This window comes from Ammospiza nelsoni, chromosome 6 (assembly GCF_027579445.1).
Source record: "Ammospiza nelsoni isolate bAmmNel1 chromosome 6, bAmmNel1.pri, whole genome shotgun sequence".
NCBI lineage: Eukaryota > Metazoa > Chordata > Aves > Passeriformes > Passerellidae > Ammospiza > Ammospiza nelsoni.
The window spans coordinates 38,505,480-38,529,969 of NC_080638.1; the positions used below are offsets into that span (position 1 = coordinate 38,505,480).

The 24,490-nt window shown below is 39.0% G+C and overlaps 1 protein-coding gene across 2 annotated transcripts in view; it reads left to right on the forward strand.

Annotated features, from left to right (window-relative positions):
- Window positions 1-3,227: 3,227 nt before the first annotated feature.
- NPAS3 (neuronal PAS domain protein 3) overlaps window positions 3,228-24,490 on the forward strand; it is a 586,683-nt gene continuing 565,420 nt past the window's right edge. For both annotated transcript variants that reach the window (XM_059475172.1, XM_059475171.1), the window contains exon 1: window positions 3,228-3,545. In XM_059475172.1, coding sequence (XP_059331155.1) covers window positions 3,496-3,545 — 50 coding nt within the window. In that variant the 5' untranslated portion in view covers window positions 3,228-3,495. The remainder of the gene's footprint in view (window positions 3,546-24,490) is intronic.

Sequence of the window (24,490 nt, forward strand, 5' to 3'; positions counted from 1 at the left end):
CTGCAAAGTTTGGGATCCCGTCCGCTCATCCTTTCTAAAGAGGAATTTCTCAATGTCAATGCCTTGTGCAAATCCCAGTGTGTGGCAGCCAGGGGGATAATTGATCATGGTATGCTGATTGATAATTTTCTTTCAACCAAGAATGAGTACAATTTTCACTTGGGGTTGCACACTTGCAATTCCACATTGTAGTTTTAACAGTTTTAGCATGTCACCTGTTACTACAGGGAAATTTAGCCGAAACTCTAAGTATACTCAGCACTGCTATTTTTTTTCATCGTAAATGCATTCTAATGCAAATGCAGGAAATTCACAGAGAGCGCCTTTAGGAAGCAGAGCGTAGAAAGTTGGCAGTAAGTCATCACGAAGTTTAAAGACATTCCCCATTTGCCCTAACAATTCATCGATATATACTGATACTAACATGAAGCTTAATTAATTACCTGACATTTCTTTATGTTTCTAAACCTGAAGTCTGAATCTGTTAGTTAGCTTTAACATAAACTTATATTCGTAGCCGAACCCTCAAAAAAAAAAAAAAGTAGACTACAACAGATCTACTGAAATCGGAACAAAACGTTTACATTTCTCTAAAAAGGGCACTGCCTCGAGTATCTTGCTTTCAACTATTGCATTAAATTAAATACCGAGAAAAAATGCTGTATAATCTTAAACGTCCTAACTAAACATCCCTATGATGTAAAATAGAAAAAAAAAATAGGAAGCTTCAGCATAATATTTCAAACTTAGTAAGTTTAGGAGCCAGATTTAGATAACTGACCATTGCCTACTCTGTCGTTCAGCAACTTGTGTTGCTTCCCATAGTTTTGATGCCTGTGATTGAAAACGTTTGATGGTAACTTTTGTAGGCTTTATCAAATGAGAGTTAATGGGGAGCTGATACTCCTGAAATAAGCTCTGATGATACCTAAGGACGTTCTTAGCTAAGAAATATTTGAAACTAAGGAGGAGTCTTGTTTTGCTCAAGCAAACACCAAATCCTTCATATACTAAAAAAAAAAAAGAAAAAGAAAAAAATTTTAAAAAATTTTTGAACGTGAGAGTTATAAAGAACAGATTAAAGTTTCTTTCTTTTTATGGATTCTGTATGATTTTTGTCACTTATGAAATATTTAAATTACAATGGAAACTGACGGACACTTTAACGAGGAAGTACAGGCAGCAATCACAATAGTTTAGTCTGTGAAGTGGGGAAGTCAAGGGTCAGAAATGTCAGATTGGCTTTTAGACAAATGAAAGAGACCTCTGGAGACTTTAAGTTAAACAGAATTATGTAGACAAGGCAGCATACAATTTTTTTAGTACTTCGCGTTTAATAGTTTGGTTCTATCAGTCTGTAATCAGGAAGAAGTTATAAAAGCAATACTTCTCTGACAAACTACTAACACCTCTAATCCAAACAGTGCTTAATAGATATTCAAGTACTTTTACTACCACGAATCCAGACCACTCTGGATGCCTCGCACACTAACCTACGAGAGGAAACATTAATGCACTTCTTCCAAATTTTCACTTTATATTATGGATGAAACAGCATGGTTTACGTCGGACGATTTTTCTCCGCGCTTTCTCAAAACGCTTAAAATACGGCAGACACAACACCTCCTTACTCTATTGCCACAGCCAAGGAGACACCTGTTAACTTCTTCTTTTTTTTTTTTTTTTTTTTTTTTTTTTTCCCCTCATTTCGGAGGCGAGCAGACAGGACTGCCGGCCGGGAGCGGCATCTGCTACTTTGCGTAGGCAGGCAGCCCCCCCAGGCCGCAGCCCCGGTGCCCGCCTTGGCGCCGCCCGGAGCGCAGCGCGGCCCGGCCCGGCCCGGTCCCGCGGCTCCCGAGCCCCGGCGGCCCCGAACCGCGGCCGTGTCCCCGTCCCCGCGCCCAGTGACGCCGGCCCGGCTGCCTCCTGTCCTGCGGAAAGGAATCCCCCGGGCCCGGTGCGCGGACGGCGCCCCGCAGCCAAACTTCCAGGTGTTCCGCTAACTTGTGCCCCTTGGCTCTGCCCTGCGGCTCGCACACGCCCTCGGCCCCCAGCCTCCTCCCCTGCCCCCAAAAAAACTTTTGGAGTAGTGGCGGAAACGTTTCTCGTGAATAAACGCGGCCGACCTTCGGGGCTTGCCCCTTTCCCCAAGGAAGCCCGTTGGATTTTCCCAGGGAGCAGGATCAGGCCCGGGCATTTGTACTTCCAGGACAGCAGTAGACAACCACAAAGTTACCTTGGAGATGAAAAGCTTTAAGCGAACGAGTTATTTCCTCTATAAGGGCTAGCAGGGCTAGCACTAGGTCCTCCCGGTGTCCTGGAAGGAACGATTAAGGTAGCGGTTTCTTTTGCCCGCTCCTTTACTTCATGATTAGTTTCACGATCTCCAATAAAACCGCGCGAAGTGCTACACCCTTTGCCAACAAATAGGGTTATCGCTTTAAGTTCACATTTCCAGCATTACCCCTTTTTGTCTCGCTGGTACCCGATGCCCGCTCTCAGGACGTGCGGGCGCCTTCTCGGAGGTGTCTGGGGGATGCGCGGGTTTCCCCCGGCCCGGCCCGTCCGGGCTGGCTCCGGGCACACCCGCGTACGGCCCCGAGGGTCGCAGGGCCCTCGCGTCCCCCGGCCCGCTGCTCCCACCCGAGCCCGTCCTCCACCGTGGAAGCCCACGGGTGACACGCTGCCCGTGCCCGGTGTGTTCCCGCCGCGCTTCTGCGCCCGCGGTGTTGGAGAGACAGTCCCTGCCTCCCCCTGCTCCTCTTCGCCGCTGGAGCCCAGACTCCAGAGGAAGAAAGTGTGCGAAACTGCAACTGAGTGGCGTTGTTGCGCCGGCAGCAGAGGCTGTGTCCCCTGCACGCCGAGCGGGAGCGGAGCTGGGAAAGCAGCTGGAAAATGCCCAGAAATACTTTCACAGCGGTCAAGCCCGGAGATCCCTGACACCCCTCCTTCCCTCCCCCGCCCCCGCCCCGCCAGCCCGATGGCCTGGCACCCCGCGTAGCCCGGCCCGCGGGCGCGGGGGTGTGTGAGCGAGTGTGCGAGAGTGCGTGTGCGTGCGTGTGAGAGAGTGTGTGTGTCTGTGTGTGCGTGTGTGTGTGCGTGTGCCGCACCTGCCGGGCGATGCCAGCGGCCGGGCTGCCCGCCGGGGCTGCGCCGCGGCTCGCTCTTCCCGCCGCCGCCGCCGGCCGCCGCCGCTGCCTGCGCTGGGCATGTCTCTGGGGCCGGCGGGGCCCCGGCTCCCTCCGCTCCTCGGCTTATGGACGGCGGCAGCGGCAGCAGCAGCGCTAGCAAGCAAGCGAGCGAGCAACCTGCACCAGGACTGCGCGGAGGAGTGGGAGCCCGCGATGCTTTGGCCTCAGTACTTTTCCTTAGCCTGTCTGGCTAACCGGGGCCATTGCTGCCGCCGCTGCTGCTGCTAGACACACAACACACACCAACATCAGGAGGGGGAAAAGTAAGGGAGAGAGGAGAAAAAAAAAAAAAAATCCCAGGAAGATGGCGCCCACCAAGCCAAGCTTTCAGCAGGATCCTTCCAGGCGAGAACGGTAACACTTTCTCTTTATTGAACCTGCAGCAGCAGCAGCAGCAGCAGCCGCCGCAGCACCGCCGGGCCGGGCCAAGCCGCCGGCGCCGGGGGCCGGGGCTGGCTGCCATGCCGGGGTGGGGGGACCTGCCGCCGGCACCCGCCGCTCGCACAGCCGGGCACCGTGAGTTCCTCCTAGTGCGCACCGCCAGCCGCACGCACACACGCACACACACAAGCACACACACACACACACGCACACACATTCAGAACAAGCCGCGCAGCAGCGGCCCCGCTCCGGTGGCCGCACCGCCGCGGTGCCGGAGCCGGTGCTTGGCGGGGCGCGTTGTGGAGCGGGCGCGCGCGTGTGTGTGTGTGTGCGTGTGTGTATGTGAGTGTGTGTGAGTGTGTGTGTGTGTGCCGGGAGGCCCCCCCGGCGGCCCCCGCCGCTCGGCGGCCCTGGGGCGCCGCGCCAGGCCCGGCGTTCCGGGCGGAGGGGCCGGCCCCGCCGGTGCGGTTCAAGTGCGGCTAGGCCGGAGCGGGGGGGGCGCCGCCAGCTGCGCCCCCGGGGCTGCCCGGCCCGCCCCCCCGGCCCAACGCCGCCGTGCCGGGCGCGGGTGCCCGCGGCCCCCGGGGCGCGCAGAGCGGAGCCGAGCGCGGGCGGGCGGGCGGGCACGGAGGCGGTGCGCGGGGTCCGGGCAGGGAGGCGGGGGGATCGCGCTGCCCCCCCGCTTGGTTCCCGGCCCGCCGCCTGCCCCATGTACTTTTGTTGGGAGAGAGTGCTTGTGATTAATGTGCTCTGCTGGTGACACGAATTGCCCGTAGCGGATTTGTTCTAGTAAAGTGAATCTTTCTAGAAGTGACTGGTAGGAGACAAGAGTACAAGTTCATGTGATGTTACTTTGTGATTCTTACAAAAGTATTCAAAGCTCCATTGCTACACTGCGACGAGATATATGCCCAGAAGAAGAGCAGCCAGAGGGTTTGGGGTGGGCTCTTTCCCTCCCGCCCCTTTAGGGTTACAAGTGAACTTGAGTGTGAGGGGTGAGAAAGGTTCCTGGCTGGTTAGAAAAATGAAAATTACCATTTAGATAGCCCTTAAAAGTAGATGGATCATGTGTTAGTCGGTGTATATTTTGCAGCACAAATAAGTCTGAAAAATATTTAAGCAATAGTATTTCAGCCTTAATTTCATACTTGCATATTTTAGAATGATCAGCGTTTGTAGTACAGCTTCCAAACCCCACAGATTTTGTCTAAGTAGCTGTACCATTTTTCCTAAGAAAGCAGACTGCGTGGTATAAAAAGCCTATATATCTCATATTTCCCACTGAAGTGTTAGTGTGCTTGTCTTGGATGCATTAGTGTTAACTGTTGCATTTTGACAAGGCTATGTTGATATGTAACAAAATTAGGAGATAAACGTAATGGGAAAACAGTGCATCCTCAGATGTCAATGACTTAACTACAGATTTTCATTTTCAACTATAAACATTTTTTTAAATCTTCCTTCCAGTGGCTGCAAAGGTGTTTCTACTGTGTTAATAACACTTAAAGCAGCAGGTTTTTCTCCTGCAGAATTCTTTGTTGGAAAAACAATTCATATGAATAAGTCCTGTTCCCCCACAACAAACAATTCTGCTGTCTTCTTTCTGAGAATGTTACTATATTAGTGCTAAGTGTATTTGCCAGGATAGCTTCAGTAATCTCTCCAGCAGAAGCATATTTGTGTGCCATTTTGGGAATTTCTCTGAGATAGGAATCTTGAAGATAGAATTAATTTCTAGGGGAAACTTCATAGCCTGTGCATGAGTGCTTTCTTTATCACCTGTCTCCATTTGGCATTCGGAGAAGGTAAATCAAAGTGCGCGATTTGTTATTCTGCTCCACTTGAGAGCTGAACTAAATAACACTTGGTCTGAAATTCTGATTGAAGTTGTAGGAGGATATACTGTATTTAATTTAATGCCCTTTAATAGCATCTTCTTGTTCAGCTCGGATGCTGTCATTTTAAAGGTTGGATCGGAGTAGTTTTTCCCTGTAGGGAGTGGGAGGTGTAATCATTTCAGGGGAAAAGGTAGTCTAAATTCCTAGAACACTAATAGCCACAAACTTGGCCTAGTGTCCAAGAAGTTGGTTTTTGCCCTTAGGGTTCACTTTGTTGTCACTCTGTACCGTGTTCTGGATAGTTTAGGTTTAAGTATTGCATGTAGAATTGATGACATTTTTTGTAGCAAAAATAATGTTAGTCCGTTTATTCCTTAAAGTTTTGGAGAAAGTGGATCAATGCTTTAATAAACAGATACTGATGTACATTTTATTAAAAGTTGGGTAATGTGCTCATGAAGTCTTGCATGTAACTATTTTAGCTGTCTTTGTACACATCCTTTCATCTGTGGGAACCAAGATGTTTGAAATACAGGAGCATATCACTTACTGAAAGGGTTTTGCAGTGTCATAGCTACTGCTTCAGTAAAGTAGTTCTCAGGATTAAGAATCCTCTAAATTAATTTTGTGTACATTGTTTTTCAGTCTTCACTACCGCAGGTATTTAGATAGATTGTGTTACATTTTTTCAAGCAAAAAGTTGTGCTTACATAATAGATGTAAAAAGTAGTAGTCTCTGATGTAAACAGGCACTTGAACAGTTTTGAAACTTTTTTCACCTGTTTAGGATCTTAAAAGGATATATGAAAAGTTACGCAGTTACATTTGTTTGATTTTCTTTTAAACTCTGAGTGTTAGCAAATTTTACAGTTACAGCAACAGTTTAGTTTTTTCAACACCCAAGAAAATGAAATAGACAGAAGTGCCATGCATATGATATGCCAGCATTGATTTGTATAGCATATCATAATATTAGAGTGTTATTGGTTTAAAGTGAAAGAGAAAAAACCTTTATTTTGGCACTTTTTCTAGAGCATGAGCTTAAACATAGCAGTGATAAATGATGATATGCATTGTCTAACACTTGCTTTTATATAAATAGCTCCAGAAGATTGCTTAAATGATAATCGAAAATATGAAATAGGGTGGCCTTCATATCACAAGGCCAAGGGTCTACAAATGGAAAAACTGAAATAATGAAATATTTCCAAGGCAACAGACTGTCAACAAGAACAGTAATGCATGGGCATATCATAGAGCTACCAGAGAGGATATTAGATCTTATAGCTCTAGAGCCAGGAGTTATAATGACCTTTATTAAATAGAGCCCTCCCACATTACAACAATCTTTCTGATTTCTGATTTATGGATTAGCAGTCATACTACTCTTCATAATTTGAAACATTCTCCCACCATATTTGTTTTGCTGCATTTTTCTCCACTGGAATCATACATTATTTAGAGCTTACATGAGAGTATTGATCAACAAAACTTATATTAGGTATTTTCAGTAACTAATGGGATTCTGAATAACAAGGTTTTGTCTGCAGCACTGTTTTTACATTCTTTACCTACATACAGCACAATTGTTTTTTTCTTACAAACTATATCCAGTTAGTTTGTTTTTTGACAGTTTGATGGCATTATATTCTAATGCTATACTACAAGTTACAAATAATTGGAGAATTTTGTTAACAGATTAGTACAACACTTGGAGCCATAGGTGTTTTTAAGAGAATATGAGAATCTATTGTCAGTACCCATCTCTTTTTATTAGCATCTCACTTGAATTTCAGTCTTATATACTGGCAATTTCAAATCGCATTTGTTTGAAACTTGGCACACAAGTTGCCAGCCCAGATGGGAATTTTACTGCAAGAGTGATGTAAAACAGTTGTTGAAAACTGACATTCTAGGTGTTAGTTTCATCACCATACTTCCTAAAAAGTAAAGAGTGTTTAATTTTTTTTTTTTGTTTCATAAAATGATCTTTATAACAATATCCTCTTTACTGGAAAATGTATTCTAAGATAAGAATTTTGAGTAACTGATACTGATCATGAAAACTGTTACCATTTTATTAACATTTTTGGAATGATTTTTCTCTCACTGAGGTCAGTAGAATTAAGCCATTTTATCAATGTTCAAAAGTTCATTTGTTAGCAATTAAGTAACTGTTTACTGTTATGAAACCATTTCCTGAAATCTCATCTCATGTGAATAAACCTTACATTCAGCTATTCCATCAGATCAATTTTATATTATTATCAGCAGTAGCTCTTGCAGGTATGAAAGCACCTCGGGTTTTCAGCATAGTCATGTCGGCATAGTCATAGCATATTTTATAATGAATCAAACAAACTTGTTCTGCAGGATGTAACCCTGGAAATCTGTTTACATATGCTTAACATAGGATATTTTTAAGGTACATGGCAAAGACTGCATTTTCACCCAGTAGTTTGTTTCTTTGGTCTGTTTGCTTATGCTTAATGTTTGGCTTTTTGTTTTTTTTTTTTTTAAGAAGCTGCCAAAGATTTAAGGCCATGAGATGAAATGTTTTGAAAATTCATTTCAAAAGAATTAAATTTTTTCAGAATAGGCAGTTTCTTTCTATGTAATATTTATAAGGCTACTGTATGTTATCTTTAACATACAAAATCCCATTAGTGTGAATGAGGTGTGCGACTTTTTGTTTAACAGGACTTTGCATAATAAGGATAATTTGTAATAATATTGTATTTTGCTGCATAAGAAGATGTGCCATAGTAAGAATATAATAGTTGCTGCCACGTCTTATATGACTAGAGCATTGTTCTGTGACTAGCTCAAGCAGTGGTTTTGCAATACACAAAGTCCTAGTCAAATGAATAGGACCGTTGTGCCATTCATTTGAACAGGACTTTGAGTAGTACAAATATTCGTTAATTTTGTATGCCACAGAAGTATATTACACAGGACAAAGAAGGTACAGTAAGGGTAGGATAGTATTTGTGTCTCTAACTTGGCAGAACTGGACCCTGTCTTTGGGAGAATATTAAGTTCAAGTTGTACCTTAATCTTTAGAAAAGTCCCAAATGAAATTATGTGCACAATTAAAGTACACTACAGAGAATCCCAAGCAAGGATAAAAGTATTTTTAACATATAATTTAATAGATGTGAATGTTTCCTGAGAGAGATAGCAATGACAAATGTACTTAGTGAGAGGAGGAGTGAACTCTGCCTCTGTGTGTTATTGTAAACGCGAAAATCTCGAGATTGTCAAGTAAAAGCGGAGTGATTCTCAAGGAGATCCTGATCCCAGCCTGCTGCAGCCAGATACTGAGAGTTATGCCAGCCCTTACCCAGCACTACATGCAGGCGAGAGCCAGGCACATTAAAGAACAAGTGATATGTTACAAAGAATTTGAAAAGATTACTGAAAGCAGAGTTGTGAAGATTTTCTTACTAAGGCTATTTTCCCAGAATTTCTTGTATGCATTTTGGACTTTCACTGTTCTGTCATGTTCTGTCATTTGTCTATTCTGGGGAACTCCTCATTGATGTCAGCCAATGTCTGAAGAAGACTTTAATATTAATATTGAGTATTTCTGTAGATATACTTCTTTATTTGGCTTTGCGCGCTTCGAAAGGTCTGAAAATGCTGTTCTACATGCTTTACTGATGAGATAGTTACACACAAAAAATTCTTGAGAACTAGCAGAAGTGGCAAAAGATGTCAATGTTAGCATTAGGAATAAAATTCCAGCCCCCATTTTGACTGTGTATTCAAAGATTACACTGCCTTCATTAAAGGGATTTACATTTCTTTTACAGGCAAAACCTCCACTGAAATAAAGTGCTTTCAGAGAATGGCTTGATTGCAATTTAAAATTAGCTGTTAGCTTGATATATAATGGAAGTTCAACACTTATGTTAAATAATTTAAGTGGAAAAGTACTGTTCCATTACCTGCAGGCATGTTAGGTTTACATATGTATATAGTGAACTTAGGGGATATAGTCAGAATAATATGTATGTATGTAATCTACGATAATGTCCCAGGGGCTTGGATTTTCTGAAGAGCCTGTTGGATTTAGGCATTCAACACATACTGCATTTTAGTGAAATATGGGTACCTAAATTCTATAACCTGCCTTTAAGATACTTGCCTGGGAATTTTGTCTCCAACAGAAATTTAGAACAGGCTTCATTAGATATTACATTGTTTTAAGCTGAATTTTATTGTGTAATGAATAGTCTTTGAACAGTCATTTTGGGTGAAACTCTAAAAGGGTTATAGTTTTGCTGAAATTTAGGCACTGTGTATTAGAACTGTGTATTTATATATCAGAACTCTGTATTTACATAGTAGAATAGGGGATAGGGGATATTCTTTCCCTCTTGCTTAAATGCCATGTTTGAAAGTCATGCACAAATTCACATTTCCAATCAGTTTACTCACAACCTAGACCTATATGAGTTAGATACCAAAGCTGTAGTTCATTTAGCAAAAGTATAATGCACCAAATTCTAGAAAAATGTTTGTTAAAAAGCTGTTTTTTCTTGGAGATGATGGGAAGCAGAATTTTTAACTTTGTGGGAAAAAAATGTAAGTGGGCAGTTTTCACAGGTCAAGGTTGAGGTCAATAGAAAGAACTGAGTGACTGAATCTGTGCAGTGCTGGCACAGGATTAAAAAAGGGAAAAAGTATTGAGAAAAAAAAAAAGAGAATAGCTGCCAGTGGTACTTATCCTTCAACCTTCACAGCTGAAAAAAAAAGTAGCTGATTTTATTTGTCTGACTATAGTTAGATGTAGGATTGGCATGTTTGCTTCACCTTTGCATAAATTGCTAACAGTATGGACAGGAGGTTCTCAAAAAGAACTGCATTTTAAAAAACAAACCTGTTTTCTCTTGCTAAGTAACAAACAGAAGATGAACATAAAAAGAAAAACAAGCACTTTGGGCTAATTTATCTATTCATTCCTTCTGAGCTGCTGTTCAGTTTTACAACAAAACTTATATTTCTTGGGAAAAATCAAAAGTGCAGTAATTTTTTCCATTGGCTGAATGAGCTAGATAAATGGTACTCAAGTAGTTGTTTGCAGAATCCAAGTAGTTTACTAAAGTATCTTAATTAATTGGATGTTCACTTTAATAGTGAGGTTTCCTGTTTGTAGGCAGTGCTCTGTAACAAGAACATATATTTGATGCATAAATGATAATATGGTTTCAGAAGGCCTATATTTATTCAAGATCTATTTTTACAAAACAACTGTTTCAGATTAACAAACAACAGGAAGTAAATGGAGGTGACAGAAAATAGACTTCAGATGAGAAGCATGATAGAGAAGATACAGCTGATTCCCGATCTGTCAAACATATATGCTGTTTCTTTTATCAATCACTCTATTTATGCTCAAATTTCCTAGCTAAGAGATGCTGTCTTTCCTTTGAGTGTTTTTTCTATCATGATTTTCCTATTCATTCCTTTTTAATAGGAAGAAAAATGCTTCTCTACAGAACTGCACTTTTGAAATTGATATTCCATGCTTTTTAAGAGTAGTATTTCAGTTTTTTTGGTATCACTTTCAAAAACCAGAACAGGAGACTGCAGGATGTAGCAAACATTGCAAATCTCCTTTACTTTCCCCCCAGATTATTTGACATACTGAATGTCTATATTTAGGAGCAGCCAGTATTTAGATTATAGATTTAGAATTCCTTTAGGAGTGATTTTTTAAAAAAATGTTTATTATGGTGCTACTGCAAAAAAAAAACCAAAAAAAACCCAAAGAGATTTAAGTTCTATCCATTACTTTTTTCTTGTGGAGATTATAATTTATTGCAATATTTGTTTAATTCAAATAGGAAAAAGTCCAACATGATTAAGGGAAAAAATGTGTTTTAACTGACAGAAAATGGAAAGTTACTTCACCTGAAAAGCTAAATTAGAGTCCTTCAGTATTTATTCTTCTTACCATGCTTCTATTACTTATGCTTCTTAGTAATTATGAGGAAAACTTTAAAGGATTTTCCATTGACTTATATACGTGTATACTGCAAAGTGCAGGCATGTGTTGTATATTAGATAGATACAGAATATGTATTTCCTTGAAAGGAAATAATTCTAGTTGCTCATCTTCAGCAAACTATGTCTTACTTTATCTAAAGTTGAATGTGAATACATGTACTGGAATGGAGATTTTCTTTTTCTGTAATGCTGTGAGCAAAAAGTAGGCTCTTTTTTTTTTTTTTCCCTTTTTTTTCTCCTCATTTTTATTGTTCTGTGTAAATGTAATTTGTTAATCCTGTGAAATTTGTCATAGATAAATTTGCTTGGATTATCTTGTCACCACCGTATCTGCATTCTTTTGTTCATTGCTTATTCATAATTTAACAGTCTGGCAGTGAGCCTTTTTGGGATGCTCACAAAAGATATATGACCTCTACCAGCTGCTACTATAACCTGCAGAATGCACAGCAAGACATTAGAAACGTGAGGATTCCTCTACTGATTAAAGTGCTCTTCATTTAAACAGTCTGTTCATAAGAATCTCAGGAATCTTTGTGGATAGCAATCTCGATTTTTCTTTTCTCACAAAATTATTTCTAAACATTTTGTTCTGAAGGGAAAACTAACATTGAACCTTAAGATGGTGATGCTTAGCTCTCAGATGGACTAATGGAAATTAAATCCCTCATTATATATGTCTGTGTATACATAAGTGTGTGTATTTACACATTTTCGTACCTGTACCAGGCTCTATCTATGCATGTGTACATATATGTGTATTTCCTGCAGTCTTACAGTGGAAGAAATTAGTGCCCATGTGTGCGTGTGCTATTTTAAAACTAACTCATCTATTAGGATATTTTTTTAGCACATATTACTATGCAGTACTAATTTACAGAAGAGTTATCCAGTTTAACCCTGCTTTAGCCCTAGTGTCTTACAGACCTTATTGTGTAAATACTCGACATTATACAGTACATGAAAGACATTAAATATAATGTTACTTGAAGTGTAACAACATTTTAGATTTTCATTATTCTCCTGGCTCAGTTTAGCATATAAATTTTTCCCTTTTTCACTTATTTTTGGTTCTTATCTGCAGATCAGCTTGTGAGTAATGGCTAGTTTTTACCCCCTTTGTGCTGGCACATGATTATAGTTCAAAATAATTCATTGCTAATCCAGGCAGTATTGGTTCATCTCCATCACTTTGTTTTGTGATTAGAGCCTCGGGCCTGTAAGAACATCCTTCTGCACAGTTTTCTATCCTGATTTTCTTTGACTGCATCCCATTTTTTAAGTAGTTCTATCATTACTGCTCACCTACTGATCGTATTTAATTTTTAAAAATGTATCAGTTAAAAGAAATTAACATTTTGTGGGGTTATTTTTCCAGGGTTTATGAAAAATATTTTTTTTCCACTGCAGTAAGTTTCCAGCAGTGGTGTGTATAGGTCTTGGTTCATCTCAGCTGATGATGGAAATCTGACTTGAGTTTCTCATTTTTCCTTAGCAGTCTGAATTTCCTCTCTACTTACTTACATTAGGTGCCTCAAGAAGTCCAGAATCTTAAAAGGAAACACTGTTTCTTTCTTGAAACAGACTGCAATAGAATAGAAATTACCGTCTTGTCATTTTCAACACAACATTTCCAGCAGAGCTGGCATAAAATAAAGCTGACAGAGGAACTTTTAAAATATATAGGGTGTGATCCTCTTCTGATCACTGTGGTTGAAGTTTCTGTTTATTGGGTCAGATATGAACTGATGTGACATTAGAACTGGGCTTATGTGATATAATGATATTGTACTTTGATCAGATTTACATTGAATATTTCCAGATTTTGAAGATAATCCATAATTTTATTTTATATCAAAAGACACTAATTTAATGAGAAGGTCATCTAAAAGATTTTTCAAGACTTTGTTTCAGCATTGAGTAGTCCTGTGTTCCTTTTAATAATTACTTTCATCTCATTGTAGCCGTGTGTTTGAAAGTGTAGGTCAATAAGGATGATCGCATTCAGAATTTCATGATCTGTGTAGTGGAACAAATTGAAAGCAAAGCCTGTATCAATCACTGTGAAGGGAGGGTTAATTGTTACTGCTTCTCAAGCCTCTGGACAGATAAACCAGTAATGAAATACTTATTGCTCTGATATGTGAATGGTTAAGGATGAAACAATGGAAACAGAAGCAGTCTTCAAAGATAACAAAAACCCAAACCAAAACAAAACAAACCCCCCCCCAAAAAAAAAAGCAAAAAAAAACCCAAACAAAAAAAAAAAGGCAAAGAAAAAGAATATTTTGGACTAAAGTAAGATACTATATATGCTGTGTATGAGCATCTTGAAAGTAATTTTGTTTTCATCTAATAGAGCCTTCTAGGAATGGTGTAAGACAGTAGAATGTATAAGGTTTCTAAAGCAGAAATAAAACATGAATTTTAGAGCTTTTATTATGCAAACAATTTAAAAGGTTTTACATTAAGCCTGGACCTCAGGTAAAAGTAACATTTCTACATTGAATGCTTTCTTTTCTTTTCTCTGTTTTAATTTGTGGTACCTTAAAGTGTTTATTTCTTTTCTTTCTTAAAAACACAGCTGTATTTACTAAATCAAGTATGTTTTGTTTTCATGTGATGTTGTTTTAAAGCATTTTGCCTACAGCGAAGCAGGACTCTAAAAGAGTGTTTAAAGATAGAAGCAGAAAAATAAAAATAAAAATAAGTGCAAAACCAAATTACGATACTACAGTAAATATTTAACTATTTCTAGATTGTGAACTTAACATTTTAAACATCTGTTGGTTACTTATATGTTGAAATATATGCAAAAATATTTAGCCAAATTGAAGTCTTAGGCCCATGACAATCATCTCAACACAGTGGGTAGTTCTGAAAATTAATGAGAATGATAATACTCTAAAGACTGTTCCAGAGTTTGCCCAAATTCATTATCTAAGACTCTTGTTAAGAACATCTCAAAGAATTTTAACCAGGAAAATATATTAATGGTTCAAAAGCATTTTTCAAAATGGTGATTTATAAAAGTATAATGGAATTATATATGCAAGAGCTGTAGTTAGAAACACAAATAACACAGGAGCAGCACATTATGAAGGAACATTTTCCAATAGCTAGAGTACTTGGCTTTGATTTTGTCTGTAGGTGTCAAGGTTTCCTTAACAATTTATATTTTGAGATGAATGAAATGAAAAATTCTAGGCAACTTATAAAAAGAATTTTTTTTTGTCTCATTGTTAGCTACTTAATGAGGCCTAGAGCTGCTTAAAAGCTAAGGAAAGTAATTAATAATTTTAGAACTTGTATAAACATCTTTTAGCTCTTCGAAACATCGAAAAGCACTTTCAGGAGGAAGGGTGATGAGACACATCTTTAGATATCTCTTCAGAATGTTAAGAATTTCCTGTTGCCTGTTTCCTGATGGGATTGATGCAGCTGTGTATCATATGGAATGAAAGAGGAACCAAGTGCCTGACTTTGTTTTATTCAAGTCTTCACTTAAGAAAATGTATGTGTTGATTTTAGCTCTTTATTCAACACATTGCTGATATGAATGCTATACACAAAATTGCCCAAATGGGAGCTAATTATAATTAATTTATCTTTTTTCTAAGGGATAGAAAATGTTAATAAATAAAGTATATCAGTTAGAATGGTGGTGGGTTTTGTTTTTTTCCCTTTTTCTTTGCTGTGTGCAATGAAAAAGAGAGAGCTTGGAAGATTACTGTTATTTCCATTTGTATTTTCAGAAGTAGTTGGTGTATAGAAGGATCTGTGAGTATTTGCATGTGCGTGCGTCATTGTTGGAAAACAAGTTAGTTTATAGAGTTTCTTACTCATTTTGGCTGTTGTGCAATCACACAGCCCATGTACAAAACATCTTTCCTGGGAGGTGTGAATGCAAAATAGAGAGGAATAGGAGGATCAAAAAAATTTAAGTAGTTATTTTGTTCTAGCCTGTTCCACTTCACGGACCAATTCTTTGAAGACAATCCGGGCTGCGAAACTGTACTTGTTAAATTTTTTGTTAGTTTCCTTCTCTGGCAAGGGAAAGCTTAGCAGAAGATGGCAGATGTGGTTGACTGATCTGGAATGGGTCACAAAAGGTGATGCAGATCCATAGCAGTGGGGCCGCCCTTCCGCTTGTGTCCCGGTTCCTGGTGGAGCCTCGCAAAGCTACTCACCTCCAGTTGGAATTCATAATAGCTCAGGTCAATATGATCTTCTTCTCAGAGACTGTATAAGGCAAATTCAGTTGCTAAATAAAAGCCCTGGGTATTGCAATACTATGAGTAAAGCAGCTTCTCAGCATCCTGCCACGGCCCTATGCTGCTGAAGCAGGAGCAGGCACAGTGCAGAGTGCATGGCAGCGATGGGCAGTAGTGCTAAGGGCATGCCGAAAGGCAGAGCAGAGGCACATGTGAATCACTTCTGAGACTGTCTCTCCTAGCAAGATAGGGACTTCTAAAGATTACTTTAATAATTGTAAATTGCACTTCAAATCTTAAGCTTTGATTGTCTCAGTCTGCCAGCCAGCTGTGAAAACATTTGACCATGTCCCTGTTCTTTTTGCCCTGTGACTTCTTGGCAAATGTCATCTTTCTGCTGCTTTTGGATACTTTGATCACTTCTTCAGCATATCTTTTGGAGGATCTTTCTCATTCATTACCCAGCTTTGTGTGGGAGTTCTGCAACATGCTGTCTCTCAACCGCCCCCTTTTTCCCCCCTTATTCTGCTGTTCATCTTTGCATAATCTTATGTGGAAAGACAATTTAAGTATCATCTCTTTGCAGATGATTCATAGGCTTATGGTATATCTATCTCAATGAAAATGTAGTCTTGCTTCTCTGTCATCTCCTTATTGCCTATCTTAGATTCCCTTAGTCAAAACAGATCTCCTAGAGTTCCTTACAAGCCCTCCATCTACTTTTCAAGTTAACATTGCTATATTGCCTGCTAGGAGAGGTCTGTAATTTGGCAGTCTCACTGATACAGACCTCTTCCTTGTAGCACAGTAGTTAAAAAGGCAAATAGATTATTTGGTGTGAGTAGGAAAGAAATAGAAAAACAAACTGAAAGCATTCCATAAATCCAGTGTGTGAAATCTATCTGTGGTGTGTATTTTTCTTTTCATTATTTCAAAAAAGATACTGTAGTTTGAGATAAGGGCATAAAGGCTGATGAGATAGATGGAAGCAGTTTTGCCAGAGGAAGAGTTAAAATAAAATACTTCCTCTTGGAAAAGAGATGACTGAGCAAGGCCTCAAGAAGGTAGTTGGGGAAGAGTATTCATTAACTTTAATATTATGAGAACAAGGAAACATACTGTGAAATTCTCAGGAAGCACTTTTAAAACATTTGACAGAAGCTGTAATTTTTTTTTCTTTTTGTTTTGTTTTCATGGCTTTTCTGTGTGCCTTCCTTCCATCCTACCATGTAGCATGCAATTGAATTGCTCAGTGGAATTCCTTGCCAAAGGGTGTTTTAGAGGTCAAAATATGAACAGGCTCAAAAATGCATCAGGCATTACTCTGTTACATCTCTGAGGAGCTGTTAAGTGTGATGGTGATGATGCAACTTCAGGAAGTTTTTACACAGCTGACTGCTGGATGCTGACATGGAATATCATGGGAAGGGATACTCTCTCTGCTATATTGTTTTTTTTACTGACCTAGTGTAACTTTTGTTCTATTCTGAAGTTCTTTGCATTCAGACTGCATCAAAATCTTGCAGGATTTTTCTGCCTAACATTCCTGCTGTATGCTTTCCTGCCTATTCTTCAGTTAAACGCTCATCCTCACTACCACCGAGAAATATTTTTTCTCCAGTCTTAACTATCCAGAATTGTCTTACAGAGATCATTTTCAGAATGACAGACTCTCACACGGACCATGTCTTTTATGTCCCCCTAACATCTCTTCTCTGGTATATGAAATATTAGTATTTTGCCCTAAGTTTGAAGTCCTTCTTCACCCAGCTCCATCATACTATTTCTCTTTATCAAGGTTTTCCTTCCAGCTGTAACACCAGCTCTGTTGCCCGTTTACTATTTTGCAAACACGCATTTGTTTTATACCTTGTGCTTGGACTAGAATTCCTTTGTAGCATCACTTTTTGGATTCATCTTTCTTCCCAAATTGTTCCTTACTTGAAATGCCTACAAAAGCATCAAGCTACTTCTAACTAGATATCATTTCTTGTGATGCTAGCGGCTGTCATCTTACTGCTTCTAAATATTTTCCTATCTCTTATTTGATACTTGTTCTCTAGGATTTTGGAGGCTCAGGCAGGGGTTTTGTCCTGTGGCACTTGGTTACGTAGTGGATGTGTTAGTACTATTGTTACTGCTGCTAAAATGAGTGTTTTATCAGTGTGCTTGGTTGATCTGGAATTAGGACTTCCTGTAAGAGAAGTGATGTCTTTTAAATGTGCTAAGGTGTGACAAGCTTTTATGAAATTCAGAGGAGATGGAACAAATTAATGACAGAATGATCCACTGAATGTTACTAAATACATATTTATTCGAGGAAATGCCTGCACTGAAAATTTTTAGATGGAGACTTTGGGTGTGTATTAGATATGCTGTCACTTTTCTTAAGTTGTTCCTTGCAGCTGTTTTTGAGGATTGTTGGAGATGGGATACAGGAAACACTGGTCTGACCCAGTACTCCTGTTCTTGCATTGTTGTGTAGAATGTTTCTGGAAGCTGTAGCAAGTTTCCTTGGTGATTCTCTCACTTAGAAAATTGTTGAAGAAAATGGTCTCAGTTAAATAGTTTTGGCTACCATCATTTTCAGGGCATTTCATGAATGGATATGAGATGTGTCACAGCTTAATTACCCTTCCTACCTAATGTGTTTTTATCTCATGTTGATATGATTAAGGAAAATGTTATTTGGACTGTATGGACAAGGCATCATACCATACAATGCCTAGGAAAAAAAAAAGAGTGCCTGCTTTGAAGAGTTCGTAGTTTAATTGCTGTTTATTCTTCATTTGTTGGAAAGGGTTTGCTGTAACACAGTTAATTTTACACTCCTATTTGAAGTTTTATTTTTTTATGATCAAGCAAAGTGCATATTAAACAGATTGAATTCAGCAAAATTAAATGCTTGGATATTATTTTTGCTTGGTGAAACCCCAATGGCATAAAATTAATTGCAGTGCTGACTTGAAAATTGCAATGAACACGTGTGAACTTCAGCAAGTATTATACTTTTAGACCAGGATACAGGCTATTATATATATGACAAAAGTAAACAAAATAAACTAGTAGTGATATGGGCATTAGTTTAAAGGATATGTAATTGAAATATGCATTGATCACTTTTGTCAAAGGTATGCAAGATTGGACCCATATAATTTCTGTATGTCATTTTTTGAGAAGTAACTGATTTGTGATAATTTTTTTCATGAATATCTAAGTTTGCATGTTAGCAGAGATAAGTTATGTATGTGAGTTTAATTAATTGTATGCTCAAGTATTTGAAGTCATCTATTTCAGTTGTATCAATGTAGACTTGGCACTACTAGAAAAGCTTCAGGTTTATCTAGGTAGCTACAGGTATACAATTTGCTCTTCCTTGAGTTCTAGCTTGAAATAATTCCTCTTGTTTTGATTGGTTTAAGGAAAGGGCGGTGAAAGACGAATTGTGTGATGCTGTTCATCAAGAGGTTGGTATCCATAACTAATTGTATAGCAGTGGTCTGGAAACCAAGTCTTTAATCAGAAGGAGAGATTTAGAGAGTTCAGGAGGGGAATTGAAAGTTGGGTGTGCACATTTCCTGTCACCTTGAGAGGGAAACTGATAGTTGTATATTCTAGAAAATCATTGTGTAAAGTAGACTTTAGTGGAAGATAAATACAGCTCAGAAACCTACAGGAATGTGTTGGAAAGAGAGTGAAAGGAAGCTGGATTTCTTCCACAGCAAACTTGGAAGTGTAGGAAATAGTTTGATTTCTTTTCAGGTTAGAACATCCATCACCGGTCCTCACTGGGGCCTGGTTTTACTGTATGATGTCATGAGAGGCTTAGGCTATGACTTGCTTCAGATCACAGAGAGCTGAGGTTGGCAGGAACCTCTGGAGATCATGCAGTCCAACCCTCACTGCTGAAGCAGAGTCATCTGCATCAGGTGTCCAGGTCTGTGTCAAATTAGGTTTTGAATATCTCCATGGATGAAGATTACACAACTTGTAGAATCACTTGACCAACTTGCAGTGTTTGACCACCTCATGGCAAAAGAGGTTTTTCTGATATTCAGTTGGAGTTGCCTGTATTACAGCTTTTGTCTTCATCTCTTGTGCTAAAACTGTACACATCTGCAAAGGGTCTGGCTCCATCCTCTGTGTTGCAGTCCACTAGATAGCTATACACAGGAATGTCTTTAATTTCACCTCCTGTGCTTATGGATGAGCAAACCCCATTCTCTCAGCCTCTCATAGTAGTACAGTCCTCTTTGTGTCTTGGTGTTGGAAAGAGAGGGGCACCTACTGCATGCATTCTAGTTAATAGAGCTGGATGCCATTGGCCCTCTTTGCTGCTGCAGGGCTGCACACTGATGAGGCCCAGCACAGCCCGGAGATTTGATGTTTTGTGGGGAGTACACCAGCTCCGAAATTTTAGAGCTATTTAATATGAAACACTGATCTTTTCATGCTAGTGCAGTATAGTGAATGCAAACTTTGCAACAATAATGTTAAGGATGGGTCAGTAGCAGCAGTAATTTTGAGTGGCTGGACAAACCCTGATTAAAAGATACACCACAGAAGATGGGCAGTCTTCAACTGTGATGAAGTTTGTTATATGTGATATTAGATATTATGTAATTGAGTATATTTAGTTGAAGGGATAGAAATTCACCTGCAATGGAACAGTGGGAGTCTAGAAAAGAAAGATTAAATCAGAGGTTTTTAAAATGTTGAGGATCATAATAGATATATTATGATTATAATAGAGATCATAATAGATAAATCATAAAATTATGGCTTTAGCGCAATCCATAGGTAATGAGTATCAGTTATTTTCTAGAAGGAAAAATCACAGGAAGGTACTAATCAGAAGTTTTTTTAATAGCCAAAATTATGCAAGACAGTTTGCAGTTCCAGTGTTCTGGGAACTGTAGAATTTTTTTTGTTCCTCTACTACCTAACATTGTGGACAGGATTAATCAGAAATGGAAACATGCTACAGACATTCTTTAGCATCAATGGTTCATGCTAAATTCAGTGTCTGCATATTTTTTTAATTGCTTATAAGCTGTGCCTTGGGCATCAAGAGGGCTCCTGCCACTTGGGATTTTTTTATGGCTACTACAAGTATGTTCCTAATGATTCTGGAAGAAACCAAGGAAGTCAGTTCTATATTGCAGGTGATAGGTAATTTGAAATAAGTGAGAATTTTTCAGAGGTCCAGTGACAGTGAATCCTTAAAAAGAAGTCCACTGGAAATGGAAATTTGACAGGAAGAAAATAGGATGAAAAGTTTGTTTCTACATAAGAAATGGGTGGATGAGAAAATGGCAAATAACTTTTAAAAACTTATAAAAGCTGAAGCATTTGGTTAGCTCTGTCTGATGTGTCTCTAAGAGACATGAGGTGCTTCAGGAATGGAAAAAACCAAGATTAAATATTAAATTTTTCCTTAATTGTACAGAAATGTTTTGCATCAAGTTGGCCATATAGAAATGAATAAAATAAAGTAGATAGATAATTTTTAACAACTGCTCTGGACATTAAAAAAGAGCTCCTGTGATCATTTACCACTTCAAAACCTAATTTTTTAAACCACTGTTACATATCATGTTAATGCTTATTATTTCCTGGAAATAGAATTATTACAGGAAAGAAGATCTTGTTTTGTGGCAACATCGAGCTGCTGGAGAAATGCCTACTGTTCAAATGGGCAGCACACAGATTTAAACATGATTTTTTTAAGGGGAGCATTTTGTTTTTGAAGTGAATCATAAAGCGTTACACTGAGTGCAGAACATGTGAGACCACTACCCATATAATTAGGTGCTGTTTTACTCTGCAGTCAGATGATTTCACTGTTTGTTTCACATTGCATGTCTGGTGCTTGCTTCTGCCCTTACATTTGAAACACTGTGCTTGTTTGTGGGAGGGCAGAGGGCTGAAAAGAAATGAAGAAATTCTCTGGGAAAGCTGACCATGGTAAAGAAGGAAATGGCTTCATGTTCACTAAGGAACTGGGCTTCATTTGTGAAACAGAGGGTCCCAGATGGAATCTCTCAGGTGAAAAGTTACCTTCTAAGTAAAAGTACTGTGGAGTCTTACATGGTTGCAATGAGCTGCACAGCTTTTGCTAGAAGGACCAGATAAAAGTACTGAAAATTATCACTGTAACCTGATGGCTGAATTGAGGGCAGAAAGTGTCTTTTGATCTGCAGGAGGAAGAAAGGAATGTTAGTTGGTGTGGGCAGCATTTTTCTGGAACTCTCTTTAGCTTCCATTTGGAATTATTTGGGGCTATATGTGCTGTGGGCACTTCTTTCTTCTTCTCTTGATCCCATGGGCCAAAATGTCCAAGGTATCCTGATGAAGGTGTATCTGGCTGTGCAGTGAGAGCACATCTGTGTTGCAGCTCCAGGGGCTGTCTGCCCATCCTTTGGTGATAAGATGGGGCTCTCCCTTTTTTTTAAAGAGCCCAGGACATGGGCAAGGATGACGTCCTATGTCCCTTGAATGGTTTGGTGAACTGGATTGCTGTCCAAATACTCTAAGCTCTTTTAGTGAAGGAGAAGGCAGGAGGCAAGATCAGATTTGCAGTGCTTTGTCACAGTAAGTACTCATGTGTAGAAAAAGGAGAAGGAAGGATTTGTAAAGTGCTGTGTGTTTCTCCATCAAAGCAGTGGGGTGGAAGAAGGTGGGGAAGGCTGAGCAGGCATTACTCCTGATAGCAGGACAGAGTGCAAACAGGAGACCAAGCCTTGAAGACCCACTGCTGTCCAGCAGCTGGTGCTTTAAGCATCTTGCTTTCACTTTGAAAGGTAAAATATACTATAATCAAAGTCTGAAATAAGCACCTTTAAAAAGAAAAGAAAATTGGTATGCTTTCTTGCTTTTTATGACTTGATGCTTTTTGTGTTTTCCATGACTTTTAAATTAAAGGGTGAAGCCTGAACTCTCTTACAGGTGGACATTACAGGCCCAGCTCCTTGTTGGTAAACAGATGTCATTGTGGTATGCGACATGAAACTACTTTTATTTAATTTGTAGAACTATTTCTCAACAGAGTGAACTAAAATCATCATTCACCTCTGTAGATATCTGCTCTGGACAGCTATTTTTAACTGATTTCCTTAGCTGAGTACTAGTGATGGCTTGTTAAACTGAGGCCCAATAGAATAGGTAGTTAAAAAAATCTTGGTATGGATTTAGAGAACTGTGAAGATGCTTTATAAGATTTAAAAGATGTGGAAGTCATCAAGATGCTGAAAACTTTTTGCAAGAAACAGATTCATCATTAAAATAGCACTACATAAACTGCTTAATAAAGTGCTAACAGGTATTTAAAAGTGTGTCTTGTAATAATACATGAGGTATTCCTCTCTTAAAGAGATTGTTTTAAGATCACATGTTGACAGAGATGTTTTTAGCAGTGGTTGTTATTACATCAAACTTGAAAGTTTTTACCTCTGGAGAGCACCTAAATATTTTCTTAGAAAACTCCTTATTAGTGTTAAGTAATGGATTCCAACAGATCAAGAGAAAAATGTCATTTTTTCATAAGGCCAGCAGCATTAAAAACACAGAATTTGGAGGTTTTATCTCTATGGTCAGGTTCACAAAAAAAAAAAAGTGATTGTCAATATACATTTCTCTACATCAGATTTTTTAAGATAATGTAATCAGCTGCTTTGCTGACACAGTATTTATTTGAGTTCTTATTGAGCTATGGATTTATTTATTTGTCTATAGAGATAGCAAAACAACTAATCAAAATAATGTAGAGCTAACTTTTCATAAAATATTACCACTTGTGTGAAACTGAGCTAGAAATATAATGATGAAAATAAACCATGATCACTCTTGATCACAAACAAATTATTAAAAAGAATCCTTGGCTGCCTTTTTGCAATTAAAAGTGATGAAATTTATGAAGCAGACTTAAGTTCTACATTTTCAAAAATATGTAAACAAATTCTGTTAATTGTTTTGTGCTTACGATGAAGTTTTTACTTTCTCAAGTAACTTGCCAGTCAGACACATGTTTTCACATATTCAGGTTTTCTGGTTGAGGCTAAATAAGGCAGATAAGTATATATGTCTTATATGTACAAAATATACATCTGTAAATAAAGGCACCTCTTGTGTAAGAGATCCAGATATTAACAAAGAAAAGTAGTAGTGGTAGTAAGTTGATCACAAATAATTTCCTTCGCAGGAAGCACAAAGCTTCTCTCAGAGGCTGTGATTGTGAGTGGGGAAGTTGTGTGGCAGAATGTGCTGTGATGGAGATGTCAGTGTTTACACTTTTCTTGTTGGAAGGGTGTTCATTACTGCTCTAGTGATGAATTTACTACTGCATGATGTAAAATAATTTGGCAGATGCATTTTATTTAGGTAAATGAATATAAATCAGCCTACACTTTTTCTTGAGAACTTAGCTGTGCAGCAGAAATATACTGAAGTTTTTAAAATCTTTCAGTGGAAAATATCAGTTTACAGATTAGAAGAAAATACTTCAGGATGTCTGTTGATGGACAACATTTTGCCTGTGCAAATGTAAAGAGATTGCTGCAGTTAACTGAGTTATCTGAACTGATTAAGAGAGTGGAAATAATTAAATAGATTAAACAAACAACAACAAAAAAGAGGTTACTATTGTAAGAATTATTCTAGAAATTGAAATTAACTCCTGGAATAGTCGAATTTCTTATCTGTAACAGTACCTAAAAAATGTAATGATAGTTCTTATATAAATGAGGTCAAATACATTGTCAGAGGAGTTTATATATAGTCACAAAAAATAATTGGAGTAGGAAGGCCAACTTGTCAGATAGACTGAGAATTCTTAGAAACTCAGGGGTTTGAA